The following is an 18,498-nucleotide window of genomic DNA, read 5'->3' on the forward strand; positions in this document are numbered from 1 at the left end:
TGGCTGCCTTGGAAAGTGCTGAATTCACTTCAGCACCTAAGCACGCGGCTCAGAAACCAGACTGACGGTAAACGTTTAGTCTGAATGGCTGCCTATTTTTTCTACCCTGATGGCTACTGAGGCGAAGAAGTTCACTTTACGTTGTCTAATGTATTTGGGGAACTGGCATTTATAATATTTTGTATCGTGATTCTTCCTATTGTTCTTGACTTGGGTAAACCTAACTCATGGTATCTTTAGTATGTGTCTATGCAACCGGAGGACTGCTGTCTTCTCTCTGTCTTCTCTGAAGTACTTTGCACTGCCCTGCCTCCACCACCCCACAGTGGAAGCAGTCTCTCTCGAGTCCACGTGGCATATCATTCTATTTTAAAGATCATTGTAACCTTCATACAACACTGAAAGGAATGCCTTATATTATCTTGATTCTGGCATTGACTATACTAGATGATAAAGCCCTTGGGCAGAATGCCTCTGACCTGTACTTATCCTCAGAAGTAGCTAGAATGATGTCCCATATCGGTGCTCGGTAATATACTTCAGTTACATGACCAAGAGAGCAGAGGTATGGCCTTGATTTTTCCAGAGAAGGTAGCTGAGACAGTTAATCCCATGATTTGCCAAATCCAGATAATTTACTGTTGTTACCAGTGGGCAAGTCTAGAACCCTTAACATCCCGGTGCTCTAAATTAGTATCATCAATTTAGTCTTCTCCACGTGAAACAATTTACAGTTCCTTTGAGGCTTGGTGTGATGGATTCTGTCTTCCGAATTTCTTTTTTCTTTCAGTGACTCTGTATCATTCATAAATGTTAAAGCCCTCACTCTTGTTACAAAAATAGACTTGAAAAATCTTCCAAACTAAACATTCCAGTGAAAGGTAGATGGGCTGAATAGGCTGCCTGCCATCACTGCCTGTAGTATTAAAATTTTCAAAGGCTCCTGTCCTCTTCGCAGGTTTCTGCCACCTCTTCCTGCCAGATGAGCAGTTTCCTGAAGGGTTCCAGTTTGACACCGACGATGTGAATTTCCCTGTCGACAATCTGTGCTTTGTGGGGCTCATCTCCATGATCGACCCTCCGCGGGCGGCCGTTCCCGATGCCGTGGGCAAATGTCGGAGCGCTGGGATCAAGGTGGTGCCGGCGCCTCCGTGGCCTCATCTCTCAGTGCCTTGGGACACCCTCCTCAGTCAGGGTTGCCCTTCGAGGTCCCGGTGGCCGGCTGTTTATCTCACCTGGGGCAGTAATGTCTCGTCTCCAAAGCTTTACTTGCAGTCAGAAAAGACCGAACAGTATTAAAATATGGTGGTGTAAACGCACTAGGAATTTAACATGTTCAGAAATCCCTTGTTTAGAAAAGAAATGTAAGCAAAGTAAAAAGAGCAAAAGACTCAAGTTTTAAAATACTTGCATTATTCTAAATTAACGTATCTTATGCAGTGAACGGCATGTTTTCTGTGTTTAAGTAGCTCAATGTTACTCAAGTGTACTAGTATCCTGTTCTGGGTATTTGATGTTTCTGTTTTTTACTCTCAGGATTTTTTTTTTTTTCTTTTTGAGACAGAGTCTCGCTTTGTTGCCCAGGCTGGAGTGTAGTAGCGCGATCTCAGCTCACCGCAACCTCCACCTCCTGGGTTCAAGCACTTCTCCTGCTCCAGCCTCCTGAGTAGCTGGGATTACAGGCATGAGCCACCAGGCCCAGCGAATTTTTGTATTTTTTAGTAGAGATGGGGTTTCACCATGATGGCTAGGCGGGTCTCAAACTCCTGGACTCAAGCGATCTACCCGCCTCAGCCTCCCAAAGTGCTGGGATTACAGGCATGAGCCACCATGCCCGGCCTCCTCTCAGGATTAATACTGCCCTGAAAAGCTTTGTAGAAGTTACTCCCTCACCACTCCGACTGCTGCTTTTTAAAGTATATTCTAAGTATAATCACGGCATCAAAAAAATAACAGTTTCGAGTTCTTGCCACATGTTGCTTTTCCCCAAATTGGGCCAATTGGGAACGCTAGCCAGCAGCATTCTTTGCTGGTTTAAGTAATTTTTGAGTATTTTTACGTGACTGTAGAAGGAAGAATAGATACTATGTATGCCAGTGATTGTGTACCAAGATAAAACCTGAGGCTTTGTGTTTCCTTTCTGTGCATACATATGTTTATATTTTTGGCTAATCGATGTTCATTAGTTTTATGTTTGCATTCCTTTCCTTTTGATGGTCTAAGCTGAATCATCCTTAGTATTTACTCTTGCCTACTGACGTGGAAGACTTTTTTTAAGGTAATTTACTTGACAGTTGCATTTGACACATTGTCTTGTTTATTATAGGTCATCATGGTCACAGGAGACCATCCCATCACAGCTAAAGCTATTGCCAAAGGTGTGGGCATCATCTCAGAAGGCAATGAGACTGTAGAAGACATTGCTGCCCGCCTCAACATCCCAGTCAACCAGGTGAACCCCAGGTAAGGCAGGAAGCTCAAATCACAGTCTGCTGTGAACGAGCAAATAGTGATCATTTAAAATCTTCGGCATGGTTCTATAGTGGTTTGCGTCTAGGCTTGCTCTGAGTAGGAAATGCACCTGCACTGCCAGAAACCAACCTTGTCATTGCTACGGAGGATGTTAAGTAAGAGCAAGTCATAATAACTAGCACTTAGATGGTATTTGCTGTTCTAAGGGCTTGATATGGTGACCTATTATTTTCAGAGTGGGGAAGCTGAGGATTCGAGAGGCTTTGAAGTACCTCAGATCTGGTGAAGTCGTGCAGTACATTCAGCAGTCTAGCGTCTGATTTCATGCTGTTAGCCACTGACTCTACTGCCTAGCACCTAGCACCTTGACACTTTCCAGGTCCACACTAACAAAATAAAGTAAGCAAGGGATAATTACTTAGGTCGTTCAGGCAGACACAGGAAACATTTGTCAATGAAGTAAAATAGGTAACAGCAAGTTGGTTTTGTTTTAAAGTTCAGGGACCTTTCAGCCTCCGTTAGGGTTGGGAGGGGTCCGTCTTGTATCAGCTCTGCCACTTTCTAAAACTTCATTATATTTCTTTTCTTCTCTCTTTTTTTTTTTTTTCTAAGATGGAGTCTCGCTGTGTCACCCAGGCTGAAGTGCAGTGGCATGATCTTGGCTCACTGCAACCTCCGCCTCCTGAGTTCAAGCGATTCTCCTGTCTCAGCCTCCCAAGTAGCTGGGATTACAGGCATATGCCACCACACCCGGCTAATTTTTGAATTTTTAGTACAGATGGGGTTTTACCGTGTTGGCCAAACTGGTTTCAAACTCCTGACCTCAAGTGATCCGCTCACCTCGGCCTCCCAAAGTGCTGGGATTACAGGTGTGAGCCACCACACTCAGCTAAAACTTGGTTATATTTCAGTGTGTCTTAGGAATATAGGGAAAGGAAGAATACAGGCAGCAACCCCGTCCCACATGAGTCTCAAATGAGATAAAATAGATGAAAATGCTCTGTAACCTGTAAAGTACTGAACACTGAATAACTTTCACTTGCTGGGGAAAATTCCCTCTAGGTTATGTTTCTAAAGTGATCTGCATAAGAACATCCCCTCTTGAGGTAATGAGCGCTGTGCTGGTGATGTGATACGTGACTTTTTTTTTTTTTTTGTCCTCATTCTAGGGATGCCAAGGCCTGTGTAGTACATGGCAGTGATCTAAAGGACATGACCTCCGAGCAGCTGGATGACATTTTGAAGTACCATACTGAGATTGTGTTCGCCAGGACCTCCCCTCAGCAGAAGCTCATCATTGTGGAAGGCTGCCAGAGACAGGTCAGCAACACAAGGGGCAGGCCGCTTTGGGCACTGTTGGCTTTAGGGATCGGAGTTCCAATGGAAATGGAGCAATGGTGATGGACGCATACCTGGCTGTATTGGACTCAGTATAAATAGGCCGGTAGGAAGCTCCCAGGCATAAAGAGGGTGACTCGTTAATGGTTTAGCAGGGACAGAAGCACTTTAAAGTCTAGGTATCCACTGTGTCCCAGAGCCTGACCCCTCAGTGGAGTCATCTGATAAGAGGTCCTAATATCTGCAGTAGAGATGTGAGTGGCCAGGAGACTACAGGGCGTGCATCCAGGAATGGGATTTTCTGGAGTGCCACACACCAGAGTCATCGAGTAGCCCTTGTTAATGCTGCGATGCTATGTTTGTTGTCACTTCTCCGTTGTTATTTGGTGTAGGGCCTGTGTGGATACTTGACTGTGACGGTTCTCAGGCTGCATAGATGGGTCTCAGTAGAAAAGGAGCAGTGTCTGTAATGAGGGTTTGCTTACTGTTTCCATCCCTAGAAGAAGTGGTTTGTGTTCACTGGTCTTCCCTTTTCCGGGGTAGGGCGCTATCGTGGCTGTGACAGGTGACGGTGTGAATGACTCTCCAGCTTTGAAGAAAGCAGACATTGGGGTTGCCATGGGGATTGCTGGCTCAGATGTGTCCAAGCAAGCTGCTGACATGATTCTTTTGGATGACAACTTTGCCTCAATTGTGACTGGAGTAGAGGAAGGTGAGAGCTTCTTAAGGTGTACGCCAAGATCGTATTCAGATACTGCCCATCGGCATCCATTTCTGTACACTTCTTGGATATGTTCAGTTTCCAGTGTGCTTGTCTCATAAGCTAACAGTAAAAAATCTTGCTTTCATAGGTCGTCTGATCTTTGATAACTTAAAGAAATCCATTGCTTATACCTTAACCAGTAACATTCCCGAGATCACCCCCTTCCTGATATTTATTATCGCAAACATTCCACTACCACTGGGGACCGTCACCATCCTCTGCATTGACTTGGGCACTGACATGGTGAGTGTCACAATAGCCACAGATTGATAGTAGTGAGGTGTGAGCTGTGTCTTCATTCACTGGCACTGTGCTCCCGGGGTCCATGAGGCTGGCATTGGGAAAAGAAGTTCTCAGGACCCACGTCCAGTGTGTGTCCCAGCCCCAGCATCACAGAATCAGTATTACCGCTCTTCGAGGCAGCAGCTGACATCTGTTTACACATGGGAATGTTTATTTTTGTATACTTCACCTAAAAGATTTTTAAATGGGAGGCCAAGAATTTTATAACAAAAGGTTCACAATATTAGTTTCCTTATTTTTGGTAACTCTAAATTCCTTCTCCCCACCCCTCCCCAGGTTCCTGCCATCTCCCTGGCTTATGAGCAGGCTGAGAGTGACATCATGAAGAGACAGCCCAGAAATCCCAAAACAGACAAACTTGTGAATGAGCGGCTGATCAGCATGGCCTATGGGCAGATTGGTAAGCTGTAGCCTGGAGTGGGGAGCTGGCACATCTAAGGCATCTGAGGTGATGGTGTCCACCTCAGGTCGGGGGTGATTTCGGAGACTGCAAATCCAGGGTGACCTTCAGGTCTAGGGTGAGCCTGTGGAGTTTCTCTAAACTCTCTTCCATGTGAGAATACGTCTGTTGCTTTTGCCCAGTTACCTTTTGTGGAAACTGGTTTTTTATACTGAGCACCTTGAAACTTGGCTCAACTCTGAGAACTGAAGATGTCCTTCCTCACTGAGCCTTGCGGAACACAATGCAGAGTTCTGAGGAATGTGTATATTGATGCAGAGGCCACTTTCCCTGGGGATACACACTTATCTGTCACTCACTTGGATGGAGAGTTAGGCATTGGAGAGGGCATATGTGTTTGAGGGTTTGGCTGGTAGGTCACCACCAAAGGGTGACCCTCCGTCTGCCTCACACTAGACTTCTGCCCCCGCAGGGGAGCATAACTAGCCAACAGGCGGTCTAGGTGTAGGGCAGTCAGCATGCCATTCGTTTTTAAATCCCCTGCCTAGGGCTCCTTCAAGAAAACCCGTCGAAGCCACCACGGATGTCTTATTCTCCTGGTTAATGGGTCACATAGCTGAACATCTGGATAAAGTTGAACAGAGTAGAACATTGTGCAGATTATGGCAGAGATTCCTTGAACAGTTGTTGGCAACATAGTAATTGGCTGGTGGCCCGTCCTGACCTTCTCCAAGGCCTGCTTCTGAGAGGAAGGAAGACTAGGTCTCTGGTGGTTTAAGATGAAAGCCTGCCCCGAGGAAGTTGGAGCAGTATGGTTAAATTGAAGGGGGGTCCTGAAAGTGTGAAGAGTCAGAAGATGCCACAGTGGCTAGAAAAATGGCAGCATGTAGGAATTCTGAGAGATGGAAAAGAAGTTATTGGTCAGATTTTCCCCTAAGGGTCATGCCCTGATAGAGGCAGCTGGTCAGGGAATAATAGAGGTGGGTGTTTTGAGAGCAAGGCACTCATGCCTTTGTGTAAGCATGTGTCTGTGTAAGCTCCAAAAGGTGACTCAAAAAGCAGAGGACCCTGAAATTGGAGTATACCTCTGGGATGCTCCATCCCATCCCTCATAGCCTGTGAGTGACCCAGCAGTTACTTCCTGTGCTTTTATCACACAGTGGGAAACACGCCATATGTGCTGTTCTGGGCCTGCTACAGTAATCAGCTGAAGGCTCTGCAGGTGCCCTTGTGTTGTGAGGTTCTAGTAATCGGGTTGTTTTTCCCACTTAGGTATGATCCAGGCCCTGGGTGGCTTCTTTACTTACTTTGTGATTCTGGCTGAGAATGGCTTCCTCCCGCTTCACCTGTTGGGCCTCCGAGTGGACTGGGATGACCGCTGGATCAACGATGTGGAAGACAGCTACGGACAGCAGTGGGTAAGTGGACACCTCTCCCCTGAGCTGTGCCACAGCTCCTCACTGCCGCCGGCCATGCAGGTGAAAAGCCAGAGCTCATCTTCTGCCTTGCATTTCAGACCTATGAGCAGAGGAAAATCGTGGAGTTCACTTGCCACACAGCCTTCTTCGTCAGTATCGTGGTGGTGCAGTGGGCTGACTTGGTCATCTGTAAGACCAGGAGGAATTCAGTCTTCCAGCAGGGGATGAAGTAAGTAATGAAGGACATGTCAAGGCCTTGGCTCAAAGAAGGGGCCTGGTGATTTGTAACCCTTTGCCAAAAACTCAACGTGTGAAACATAGAGCCAGGTTTCTGGAAGCTCTAGCTTATACGGCAAATTTAGGAACCAAGAAATGCAAGTTTCTAGTTCTTTCATCTGACCTCCAAGTTTTCACGAACAGCTAATACATAAAGATGTTGATCTGCCACTTGAATGCGTAGCATCAGAAGATAAACCTTTATTTGCATCTTTTAAGCTTTTTCTCCCCCACTTTGATTTTAGGAACAAGATCTTGATATTTGGCCTCTTTGAAGAGACTGCCCTGGCTGCTTTCCTTTCCTACTGCCCTGGAATGGGTGTTGCGCTTCGGATGTATCCCCTCAAGTAAGTTGACCCTCTTGTAGCCCCAGAAAGTATGAAATAGTATGTGTGGGTTTCCCCCCCCCCCACAATGACTTACAGTAATAGCTGTTATTTTCAGAACTTTGAGTGGCATATACAAAAACTCCTATGGACTGAAAAACTGGGAAGGTTTGACATGTCAGTAAATCAGACTAGCAAATTCTGAGGCTTCCATGACAGCAGGTGGTGATTAGAATTGGGCCCAAGATGAGATGAAGCCACACAGGCTCTAACTCCATAGAATTGCTCAACAGTGAACTGCATGGAGCACTCAGGTCTGCTACAGCTGTAGTCCAGTTGTCTTCAGAGGCCAACTGGGGGTATGCTGGAGCTTAGGCATCCGGGCCCAAATCTTGATTTGCTTAATCACTGTCCATTACAAGTCCTCCACCTTTCTGGGACTCTGAATCCTCTGCTCTCAAACAAAGAAGGTTGGAGAAGCAGATCTGAGGTCCCTTTTATTTTATGACCAGTCATGGGTAGATTTGATCTTTAAACCCAGTAAATGACTCTGCATTTCTGATCAACCTGAATTTTCAAGTAGAGGGTTTATCACACACTTAGCTTTTTGCAACATTGAGTATGTTTGGTGATGCCTGGTAACTGGTTGAAGTTAAGCAGCTGCAACTTGATTGAAATGTGTAAGTTCTTTCGAGAAAGCTTTTGATTTAAAGCATTAGTCTCCTTTGAATTCCCGTTGTCCCCATGCTTGCTCAGACCCATCTGAACCATCCAAGCTCATGTTAGGTGAATTCGGTTTTCTGTTTGTATTTGGTTTGCATTTGGTAAGGATGCTTCCTCCCCTCAGATCCCTCCTCCTGTTCCCTCCTACCCTGGCAATCCTGGTAGTCCCGTCACGGCTGGTTTCCTTGGAGCCTGTCCCTTCAGGGCCGTGCACTTGCACCTCTTCCCTGGCATTACTTGTTACTTGTCATTTCACCTCCTTGCTAGGTTTTAATCAGGAAGGCATGGGCCACGGTGTCTTCCTTCTCTGTGCTTCCCCAGCTCCCTATACAGAGCTGGTATACAGCAGGGGCCAGCCGTGTCCAAGTTGAATTCTGTCAGCTTGGACCATTATGTATCAAGAGAGGGTGGGAGAGGTCACAGAGATTTCCAAAAAGGCTGATGGAAATCCACTGAAAAGTGGGTATTTCCATCTCTGGGTCCTTCTGTGGGTTTTTTTTGTTGTTGTTGTTTTTGTTTTTGTTTTTTTTGCTACCACCAAAGAGATTGTTCTGACAGGTTCTGCCTAATTTTGGAAGGTGGTTCAGTTACTTGGTGACTGAGTTAAATGAGGTCATCTCTTAGCTCCTGTGGCAGACACACAGGAAGAGGGAGGAGACCCCCAGAGTCCTGCCCAGGGACAGCCTTTGTCACCACAGCAAGGAGCTGGTGATCACATAGGCTGCCTGTCAGCAGGCTGGAGACTGTGTGGCTCAGCTTCTAGGCCCCTTGGAAGCCTTTGGGTTCAGCTTTTTCAGTCCCCGGGACCAGGACTTAGAGCACAGAGCTGCATATCCCAAATACTGTTCTCAGCGAGATCAGATTTGGGAACAAACTGGTTTTGCCCCACACTGGCAGGTCTTTATCTTCAAATGCCAGGACATTAGGCAGATGGTCTTAAAAGCTTCTTAAACACTTTAGAAATGAAAGAAACAAAATGTTCAGTTGCCCTGTGAAAAGAAAATGTACTCTGCTCTGCTCATCCTGTAAACCAAGTCTTATGAAATCCAAACTGAAGGTGAGTAGGGATTCGTTTCAGAGTCTGCAGGCTGATTTCTTACGTGTCTCTAGGCCCTGGGCACGCAAAGTAGCAGTCTGTTTTAAGACATTTTTATTTGTTCTGTTAATGACTCAGTAGTTAACTGTGACTGTATGTGGCTTCTCCTTTCAGGCTGATTATTTCGTTGTCACTGTGGTGACGTGCAATTTCTCCTCTTTATTTGAATTGTAGTTGCATGCATATAAATTGGTACCTCATTCTATTTCCAGACCTACCTGGTGGTTCTGTGCCTTCCCCTACTCTCTTCTCATCTTTGTATATGACGAAGTCAGAAAACTCATCATCAGGCGACGCCCTGGCGGTAATTACGGGCTTTCTGACTTTGGTTGGAGGAGGCGCGGGCGGGGCTGTAGCGCTGTTGGCTTTTCGTTTCCATCAAAGTGAATGGGCTCCCTCAGTGGTCAGTCTGATTGGCTAAGGTTATTGGACCAGCAGACTGACCGTAGTCACATCTTCAGAATGTGGATCTCAGTTACAGTTTGAGGAGTGGTCATGTTTTAGACTTTAAAATACAAACCAAGTATGATTTAGTGAAAACCTGTCAGAAATCTGAACCATCTTTCCAGGCAATGTCGTATTCCTATAAATTTTAAATAAGTGTAGTTGAAGTCCCATGTTGAATTTGGATTTCAGCATACCCAACCCCCATCATCCTCAGGTTGGTTCTTACTCCCTGTTTTCCATTTCTGTAATGCTGGAGTGAGGAAGACTGACTGTAGCATGTCTTGTCTCTTTGCCACCCACAGGCTGGGTGGAGAAGGAAACCTACTACTAGACCCCATCCTGCACGCCGTGGAGCACCAGGCCACACACTCTGCATCCGTCACCCACCCCCTCTTTGTGTACTTCAGTCTTGGAGTTCGGAACTCTACCCTGGTAGGAAAGCACCGCAGCATGTGGGGAAGCGAGACGTCCTGGAATGAAGCATGTAGCTCTATGGGGGGAGGGGGGAGGGCTGCCTGAAAACCATCCATCTGTGGAAATGACAGCGGGGAAGGTTTTTATGTGCCTTTTTGTTTTTGTAAAAAAGGAACATTCGGAAAGACTGAAAGAATACATTTTATATCTGGATTTTTACAAATAAAGATGGCTATTATAATGGAATTTGTGCCCTCGTCGCTTCTTTGGTACACGTCTGTGTGATCCAGAGCTGTGGTTCTCAACATAACGAGTCCCTGACCAGTTTATCAGCATCACCTGGGAGCTTGCTAGGAAGGCGGGCCCAGACCCACTGAGTCAGAGGTGCATCAGCAATGTAGCTTAATAAGCCCTCAGGTGATTCTGATTTACCTTCAAGTTTGAAAACCGCTGGCTAAGAGGAAGCATTCTGCCCGTGCTCTCTTACTTGGAGTAGGTGAGCTTACATGAACCATTTTTCTGGGTGTTGCCTGGGTGATATGGCTGTAACTGTACCTCTGTCTGCTGCCTTAGCGTCTGGCTTTTTGATGGAAAGCACAAAGGATTTCCAGACCCTCAGAGTATAATAAACTGCAGGTGAGGCCCTTCTAGTCCAGTCTTAAACACAGACCTCAGGCCTTCTTGCTTTCCCTCCAAAGATCACCACCATAATAGTCTCAAGTATCTCTAGCCCAGGGCTTACCTGAGAAGCAGAAATCTATCACACACAGTCTGCCTGGGCATGCGTGCTCACTGAAGAGTGGTTCCCTTCCTTCCATATAACATGTTCCTAATTTAGCATCAAATGACACAATTTTAGCAAGTGGTTATGTGCCAGCAGGCACTTAAGAAAAAGGTGAAAGAGATGTGTTTAGGGTCAAGTCTGAGAACACCTGCTTTCAGAGCTGCTGTAAAAGGCTCCTCTCAGTCTCAGCCATGAGTGGTGCAGAGTGCTGTTAACTGCCCGTGCTTCTCCCAGGCTGTCACTGCCAAGTGTCGCCTCCAAGCAATCACAAGCAGTCCTTACCTGTGGCACTAAACAGTGATCGTGATCTGCCAGATGATCACAGTGTCTTTTTTTTCTCTGAAAAGCTTAACTGAGTCCTCAAGCTTGGTTGCTGTGCACGTCCAGGCTGGGCCAATGCTGGAGGGAGCAGGGGTAACTCCTATACACGGGCTATGGTTGCTGCACCCACCCACTGCAGCCACAGAACTGGGAGGAGCAGGTGGTCTGGGACTCTCCGTTTTTGGGGCACTTTCCCCTGGGGTGATTTCTACACATTTGTTGGCAATCTTTAAAATTAGCCATTTGCTAGACCAACGTGGGATTAAAGGGTTGTGAGTTAGGTAGTAACGGGGTCCTCCTGGAAAGCACCTCACTAGCCCAGCTGTGATGGCAGGAGTGAGGCCACTCTTATGTGCTCAGGCTGGCACACCTCGATTCCCTGTACGTCTACTTTCAGCATCCCTGGAGAAGACCAGCACACATACCCTGCTGTGATGAAGGTCATGGGCATTTCCTGATGCAGAAGAATTTGAAACACTCTGAGACTTTAGCCTCTGAAGAGGGGACTAAGAAACCCAGAAAGCGCTAAGCCAGGGTTTCTCTGACAGCTCTAAGAAGCCCTGATCTTCTGGGGAAACCCTAGAGGGAGCAAGGCAGAACGGAGGTTCTAAACTTCCCATCCGATGTTCCACCAGAACATTTCTGCCCTTTTCTATCTGACAATCCTTTGAATAAACTGTTTTACAGCAGAACATTTGATTTAGGAAAAGCAGGTAAGTGAGCTGCTCTTCAGGGGTAAAGCTGGCGCCAAAGCCAGGCCTGCTGTGGGTGAGAGCTTTCCCAACTTTCTAAAAGCAGGAGTGCTTGGGCTCTCATTTCTACCTCTATGCTCAAAACTCCCACTGGCCCTGTCACTAGGAGCTAAAATCACTCCAGAGCAATCAGAAGCAGCTTCTCACAATAACCCTCAGCACTGTCCATTCCCTACAGACCTCTGTCTCTGACCACCCTTTTAAATGCCCTCGGAATACCTCTCACCACATACCTTTTTCAATATATGGGCCCTCATTGATTATGTTCAACTTCTTACTGGTCCTTCTCAGCATTTAAGTTGGAGTCTCATCCCTCTCACATCCTGACCCCCACACTTTTCTCTAGCTATCACCCCTTCCTCGTGGACGGACTTTTAAGAAGAGTCATCGCCACTCCTCCTATTTGCTCACCTGCCAGTCATCCCTCTGCCTCCTCCAGCTCCCATGAACACCAGTCCACCAAAATTGTCTGGTTGAGGTCACACTGACCTCCCGATGCCTCTTAGTCCTTCCTTGGCCTCTGCTACATCTCGTCCATCCGTCCCATCTTTCTGTCATTGTCTCTGTGCCCCTCTTCTCTCGAAGCTCTCAGGCCCCTCTTCACCTACTCGACCCCTCATTTCCTCAGGAACGGCTTCCTGCCTCCTCTCCCTGCTTCATACTCTTTCTGGGACGATTTCCAGCTCTGATCTGGTCCTCTCCTGAACCCCAGATGCGTAAATCCAATTGTCCTAGATATATGCCTTTGTTCAGAAAGAGTACAACACACTTGAGTCTTGGTGCCAATGGCAAGCCCAAGTTTGAGGTCCCACAAATAAGTATGCTTTAGTGATGTGAGTGATGACATTCGGCACCCTACTGCACAAGCCAGAAACCGGAAAGCTAGGTGAGCCCTCTCTTTTCCTGCTCTGCCCCGCACCCCATTACTGTGGATTCCAACGTTGTGGTAGAGAACATGGACTTGGCGTCTTTTAACAACATAGACACAGATAGTGACTCATCTTTGTGCTTCCTTTACAATATTTCAGAGCTGTTAAAAGGATTGAGATTATGCATAAAAGGGAGTCTCGGAGTGGCTGCTGTTCAGTAAGTCATTCTCTCTATTGCCTGTGTCCTTCACATCTGGGTGCCCGAAGCAGCCTTTTGGTGGCCTCTCTAACTTTTGCGGTTCTCTAATCCAGCCGTTCTCTAAGTATCAACATCACCTGGGAGCTTCTTAGAAATGCAACATCACCTGGGATCTTCTTAGAAATGCAAATTCTGATGCAGACCTATTGAATCAGAAACTGGAGGTGAAACCCAGCAATCTATTAAAGGTAGCTTTCCAGGTGATTCTGAGGCACAGCAAAATCTTAACTATCGCTCTAATCCATCTTCCAAGCCTACATGGCTGCCCCTCTCCACTATCCATCCGTCTTCACCCTGGACCCCAGCATGTAAAACCCTCTCTGTTCAGCCATTCAAACTCCTGTGCAGTCTTCTAATGTGCCACACATTCTTTCCTCTGCCATCGCGCAAGTCCCTTCGGCATTCTCCCAACCCACCCACCATCCCCCCAACTTTCATTCACCTGGCGAATTCACTCGCCTTATGAATATGCCCATTAAGTCTTTTCTCTTTGGGAAACACTCAGTGGATCCTCACTTGTACACCTTAGGGTAGCACTTTCACTGGTGTTGATCTGTTTGTTCCCAGATAGACTGTGAGTTTCTAGATGACATGGACCAGGCTGTACCCTCCCTAGCATCTAATGCTATGGATGTTTATTGAATGAATGGATGCATGCACATTTTTCTGTTGCCTAAACAGCCGTCATTTTAACATTTCACTCTCACTTTGAGTCTGCTTCTTGGCTTAGGGCTGACACTTTACCCAAGGGAATCCATGCCCTGGCTTGCCACCTGTCCATGAGTTACGGCCTCTCCTCTCTCAAGACTTTGAAGTTAGAGAGTGTAAGAATAAGTCATGCATGGAACTGGGGTGTTGGAAAGTGGAGTGGAGAGCCATGTGGCAAGCAAAGGTATTGGGTAGAGAAGAGATCCACAAAGACAGAGACACCAAGAAGGACATCAGCCCTGGATCTGCCTGGTTCCAGAGCTTTCGAGTCCCTGTCCTGGGCTTCTAATGCTCTCATAAGAAACCGCTCCCTTCCCCCAACTAGACCAGAATCTCCCATCAGATAGTTGATGAGTACTCTCTATTTCTTCAAAGAACTCACAATTCTAATTCATTATTTATATTACCCAGTTATGTCATTATTAATTTAATATCCCTTTTTTTCCTGCTAAGCTTTATGAGGTCATAAAGCTGATCTGTTCTTTTCCATTTTATCCCTGGTGCTCAGCTCAGTGCCTCACAAAGAAAACTGAGCACTTAGCACAGGGGGTCAGCACTCCCTCCTGAAGGAGGGCACACAGGCAAAGTGACTTATCCACGGTGTCCTGTGGTTAAGAGGAGGAGGCAAGGCTAGAGCGAGACTGGAACGAATGGGTCTCACATTTGCCGCCAGCTATGTTGTACGCTGCCCTCCTGGATGAAAACCTGAGTGCACAGATGTTCGGGCGCTCACGGTGGGAGGCATCTCCTGGCTGGGCTCAGGCTCGCTGGTGGGGCTGCACGGGATTTGTGCCCACAGACTTTCAAGAGCTGAGTTTCCTTTTCAGCCCTATCCCGTCAGCTGTGTGCCGGGAGAGGGTGGCAGTCTCAGCAATGGGTTGGGGAGCCTGGACCCTGGGCATACTAGGTGGACAATGTGGGCAAGTCACATGGTCTCTCCAAGCCTCTGTCTGTAAAATGCAGATGACCCCATTCTTACCTCATGAGGCTATTGTGAAGACTATGTGAAGGAAAATGCGGAAAGGGCTTAGTACAGTGACCGGCCCGACATCATGGTTCAATAAAAGGTCACTCACCTCACACACTCGCCCATACACACGTCTCCACCACACACTGTGCTCCAGGTGTCTCCTGAAGATAAACAGAGGGGAACACGCTGCTGTTCCCACCTAACAGACGTAGCTACTTACTGTACAGTGGTTGTTACGTTCCAGGCAATGTCCTAAATTATGACTATTTCACAAGTGAAAAAAACCGAGCCTCAGAGAAGTGAAGTAACTTGCCTGAAGTCACACAGCTAATAAGTGGCAGAGTTGGGCGAATCTGCCTTGAACCCAGACAGCTGGGCTCGAAGCCTGGGTTCCCAACATGCTAGGGAAGTGCTGGCTGTGGTGGGAGAAAGCACTACTAGGGGTCAAGAACAGGAGGAGGGCAGTGTTTGTATGAAAAACAAAGAACAGGGAAGGTTAGAGCTGGTGTTAAAACCAGATCATGGAAAGTTTCTTGGAAATTAAGCACATGCTGTTGAACAGTTACTCAAATGGATTTGCCCCCAGGAGCTGCTGGGTGATCAAGCTGCAACTTGCGTAACTGGGAAGCATGAAGGTGGGAGGCTCTAATCCCAGGCAAGCTCGGCACTGCCTCTCCTGTTAGGTGAACGGGCAGATCTGCTTCCCAGGCTGCGGCTGTCTGCATACAGGGGTGTGTCCCTTGCCTCCCATGGGCTGTAGAGAGGCCTTCTCTGTGTTCATGATTGTCCTTCAGCGGACAGACAGAGGTGTTAACACTGTCCCTCCCAGCCCTGACTTCTATAAAAAGCAGGGATCTCATCCCTTCTCATCTCTTCCCTTCCCCATTTAGGACTCTGACGCAGTACAGTTAATCTGTGCGTAGGGAAGCAGAGCTGTTTAAAGAGGTTATTCGTTAATGCAAAGAATGTTTTTGTAGTACAAATTATTGCTCTATTTAAAACTGCTGGCCGGGTGTGGTGGTTCAAGCCTGTAATCCAAGCACTTTGGAGGCCAAGGCCAGCGGATCTCCTGAGCTCGGGAGTTCAAGACTAGCCTGACCAACATGGTGAAACCCATCTTAAAAAAAGAAAAAATACTTAAAAAAGAAAAAATAAATAAATAACTGCTTGCAAGTTTTTGTTGTTGGTGGGTTCTTTTGTTTTTGTTTTAGAGATGTGGTCTCACTCACTATGTTGCCCAGGCTGCTCTCAAACTCCTAGGCTCAAGAGATCATCCTGACTTGGCCTCCCAAAGTGCTGTGGGATTATAGGTATGAGCCATAGTGCCCAGCCTAGTTGCAAGTTTTTAAAGTTTTGCTAAAATGACAGGCATATGAGGGTATTATTGCCAACTAAATATTGTCCCAGAACGTACATTCATCCTTTACTACAAAAGTCTTCTGTGTATTGGTTCTCTCCCAAAGAAGAGACAGCAAAATGCTCACAGCCAGCTCTTCACCCCATGTACATGTGCCAGGAGAGAAGCCTAGAGTCCTTGTCAGTCACCCATTCCAATTCCCTTATCACTGGTGCCAACAAGGCAATGTTTTCTAAGGGAAGGGAAACCAACATTCACTGAACATGTTCTGCCTACAGTAGTACATTCTGGGGGCTTTGTATTTCATTTCATCCTAGTAAGTAGCTAGAGGTAAATGTAACGCCCACTTTGCAGAGAGGAGAAACTGAGGGGTTAGTAACCTGTAAGAAGTGGTAAATTTACCAAAGAAAAACCCATCAAAAAGTGGGCAAAGGATATGAACAGACACTTCTGAACAAGTCATTAGAGAAATGCAAATCAAAACCACAATGAGATACCATCTCACACCAGTTAGAATGTCGATCATTAAAAAGTCAGGAAACAACAGATGCTGGAGAGGATGTGGAGAAATAGGAACACTTTTACACTGTTGGTGGGAGTGTAAATTAGTTCAACCATTGTGGAAGACTGTATGATGATACCTCAAGGATCCAGAACCAGAAATATATATACCCAAAGGATTATAGATCATTCTGCTATAGAGACTCATATACACACATGTTTGTTGCAGCACTTTTCACAATAGCAAAGACTTGGGACCAATCCAAATGCCATCAATGATAGGCTGGATAAAGAAAATGTGGCACATATACACCATGGAATACTATGCAGCCATAAAAAAGGATGAGTTCATGTCCTTTTCAGGAACATGGATGAAGCTGGAAACCATCATTCTCAGCAAACTAACGTAAGAACAGAAAACGAAACACCACATATTCTCACTCATAAGTGGAAATTGAACAATAAGAACACATGGACACAGGGAGGGGAACATCACATGCTGGGGTCTGTCAAGGAATGGCGGCTAGAGGAGGGATAGCATTAGGAGAAATACCTAATGTAGATGATGGGTTGATGGGTGCAGCAAACCATCATAGCACATGTATACCTATGTAAAAAACCTGCAGGTTCTGTACATGTATCCCAGAACTTAAAGTATAATAATTGTTAAAAAGTGTTTGAGCACATATCTACAAGCTGTAATCTTTCCACTAGATCAAGCTGCTTCCCATTAGGGACATAAAACAACCCTGTGTTGCCACTGGTAGTTTTTACCTCAAGATACTCTTAAGCCAGAGACTCCCATATAATAATGGGGACTCATCAGATTCTTGTGGGTCCATACACTTGACCCTAACACCTAGCTAGGTATACTTATTCCAAATAAAGAGCTAGTAGTTAGGCATGGCAGAAACTCATTAGTCGTTCAACAAACCATACCCCTTCTTCTTCCTAAGCACTCACCACCGTGAACACATTTCTCACCCACCTTGTGGAGGTACAGCCATGTGACTGTTCTGGGCAATGGAACGGGAGCTGACTTTATGCACATATCACTTGCAGGCCTGGCCCACAAGCCCTTCCACAAAAAAAGCATTCTCTTTCTATACCCACCAGCTGAATGGTGGAAGAAACAGGAAGGCTCTCAAGCAGTAGTTCTCATCCTTGGCTGTAGATCGAAATCACATGGGAGCTTTAAATACCCGCATTGGTCAGGCTGCATCCTAGACCAATTAAAACAGACGCTCTGGAAGTGGAACCGGGCATCAGGATTTAACAAAGCTTCCCAGGTGATTCCAATGTGCTGCCAAGGTTAAAAATCACTGCCTCAGAAGTGGTTCTCAAAATGTATCCCCCAACCAGCAAGACCAGCAATGCCTGGGAACTGCTTAGAAAATGCACATCCGCAAGCCCCATCCCAGACCTACTGAGTCAGAAACCCTGGGGATTTGCATTTTAAGATGACTCTGATGTATGCTGAAGTTTGAGAACCACTGCTCTAGAGGAAGTAAGCCACAAAACAGAAGGAGCCTGTTCCTGACTTGCTGCTTGGAGGGGGGCCATGTAGGAGAACCACTCTATCAGGAACACCCATATTGGACTGTTGTGTGAGAAACCCACTTTTATTGTGTTAAGCCATCGACTCAGCAGGTACGCATTTATGTGGCTTATGAGAGAACATGGAAGATCGGAAGGTGGAGTCTACGCAGTGGTGTGCAGGAGCTGGCTCACCCCAGCTCATTTGTTAAATGTTCAGGAATTTTGCAATTGGCCAAGGTTGGAATAGTTACACCATGGAAATCATCAAATGCTACAAACCAGGACTTGTCTTCTCAGAGAGCTGGTGGTTAAACATTAACCAGCACACCACTGGGACTAAGCATCAGAGAGCAGAAAGGAAGATGATGGTACAGGGGCCCTGGGCTGTAATGAACCATCAAAGGAAACGGCATCATGTGAAGCTCCCCAGGCCCAGCCAACATTCAGGCTTCTCTTGACAAT

At 46.4% G+C, this 18,498-nt stretch overlaps 1 protein-coding gene across 2 annotated transcripts in view; it reads left to right on the top strand.

The window, feature by feature from the left end:
• ATP1A1 (ATPase Na+/K+ transporting subunit alpha 1) overlaps nucleotides 1-10,222 on the top strand; it is a 31,649-nt gene extending 21,427 nt beyond the window's left edge. Inside the window, exons 13-23 of one of the 2 annotated variants that reach the window (XM_002751282.7) lie at nucleotides 959-1,134; nucleotides 2,327-2,463; nucleotides 3,642-3,792; nucleotides 4,354-4,522; nucleotides 4,662-4,816; nucleotides 5,153-5,276; nucleotides 6,549-6,694; nucleotides 6,793-6,923; nucleotides 7,216-7,317; nucleotides 9,328-9,419; nucleotides 9,865-10,222. In XM_002751282.7, the coding sequence (XP_002751328.1) occupies nucleotides 959-1,134; nucleotides 2,327-2,463; nucleotides 3,642-3,792; nucleotides 4,354-4,522; nucleotides 4,662-4,816; nucleotides 5,153-5,276; nucleotides 6,549-6,694; nucleotides 6,793-6,923; nucleotides 7,216-7,317; nucleotides 9,328-9,419; nucleotides 9,865-9,893 (1,412 nt within the window). In that variant the 3' untranslated portion in view covers nucleotides 9,894-10,222. Of the gene's footprint in view, nucleotides 1-958; nucleotides 1,683-1,818; nucleotides 2,464-3,641; nucleotides 3,793-4,353; nucleotides 4,523-4,661; nucleotides 4,817-5,152; nucleotides 5,277-6,548; nucleotides 6,695-6,792; nucleotides 6,924-7,215; nucleotides 7,318-9,327; nucleotides 9,420-9,864 lie in introns of both variants that reach the window. The other variant, XM_078332847.1, reaches the window with a different exon arrangement.
• Nucleotides 10,223-18,498: the final 8,276 nt, after the last annotated feature.

Source organism: Callithrix jacchus, chromosome 7 (assembly GCF_049354715.1).
Source record: "Callithrix jacchus isolate 240 chromosome 7, calJac240_pri, whole genome shotgun sequence".
NCBI lineage: Eukaryota > Metazoa > Chordata > Mammalia > Primates > Cebidae > Callithrix > Callithrix jacchus.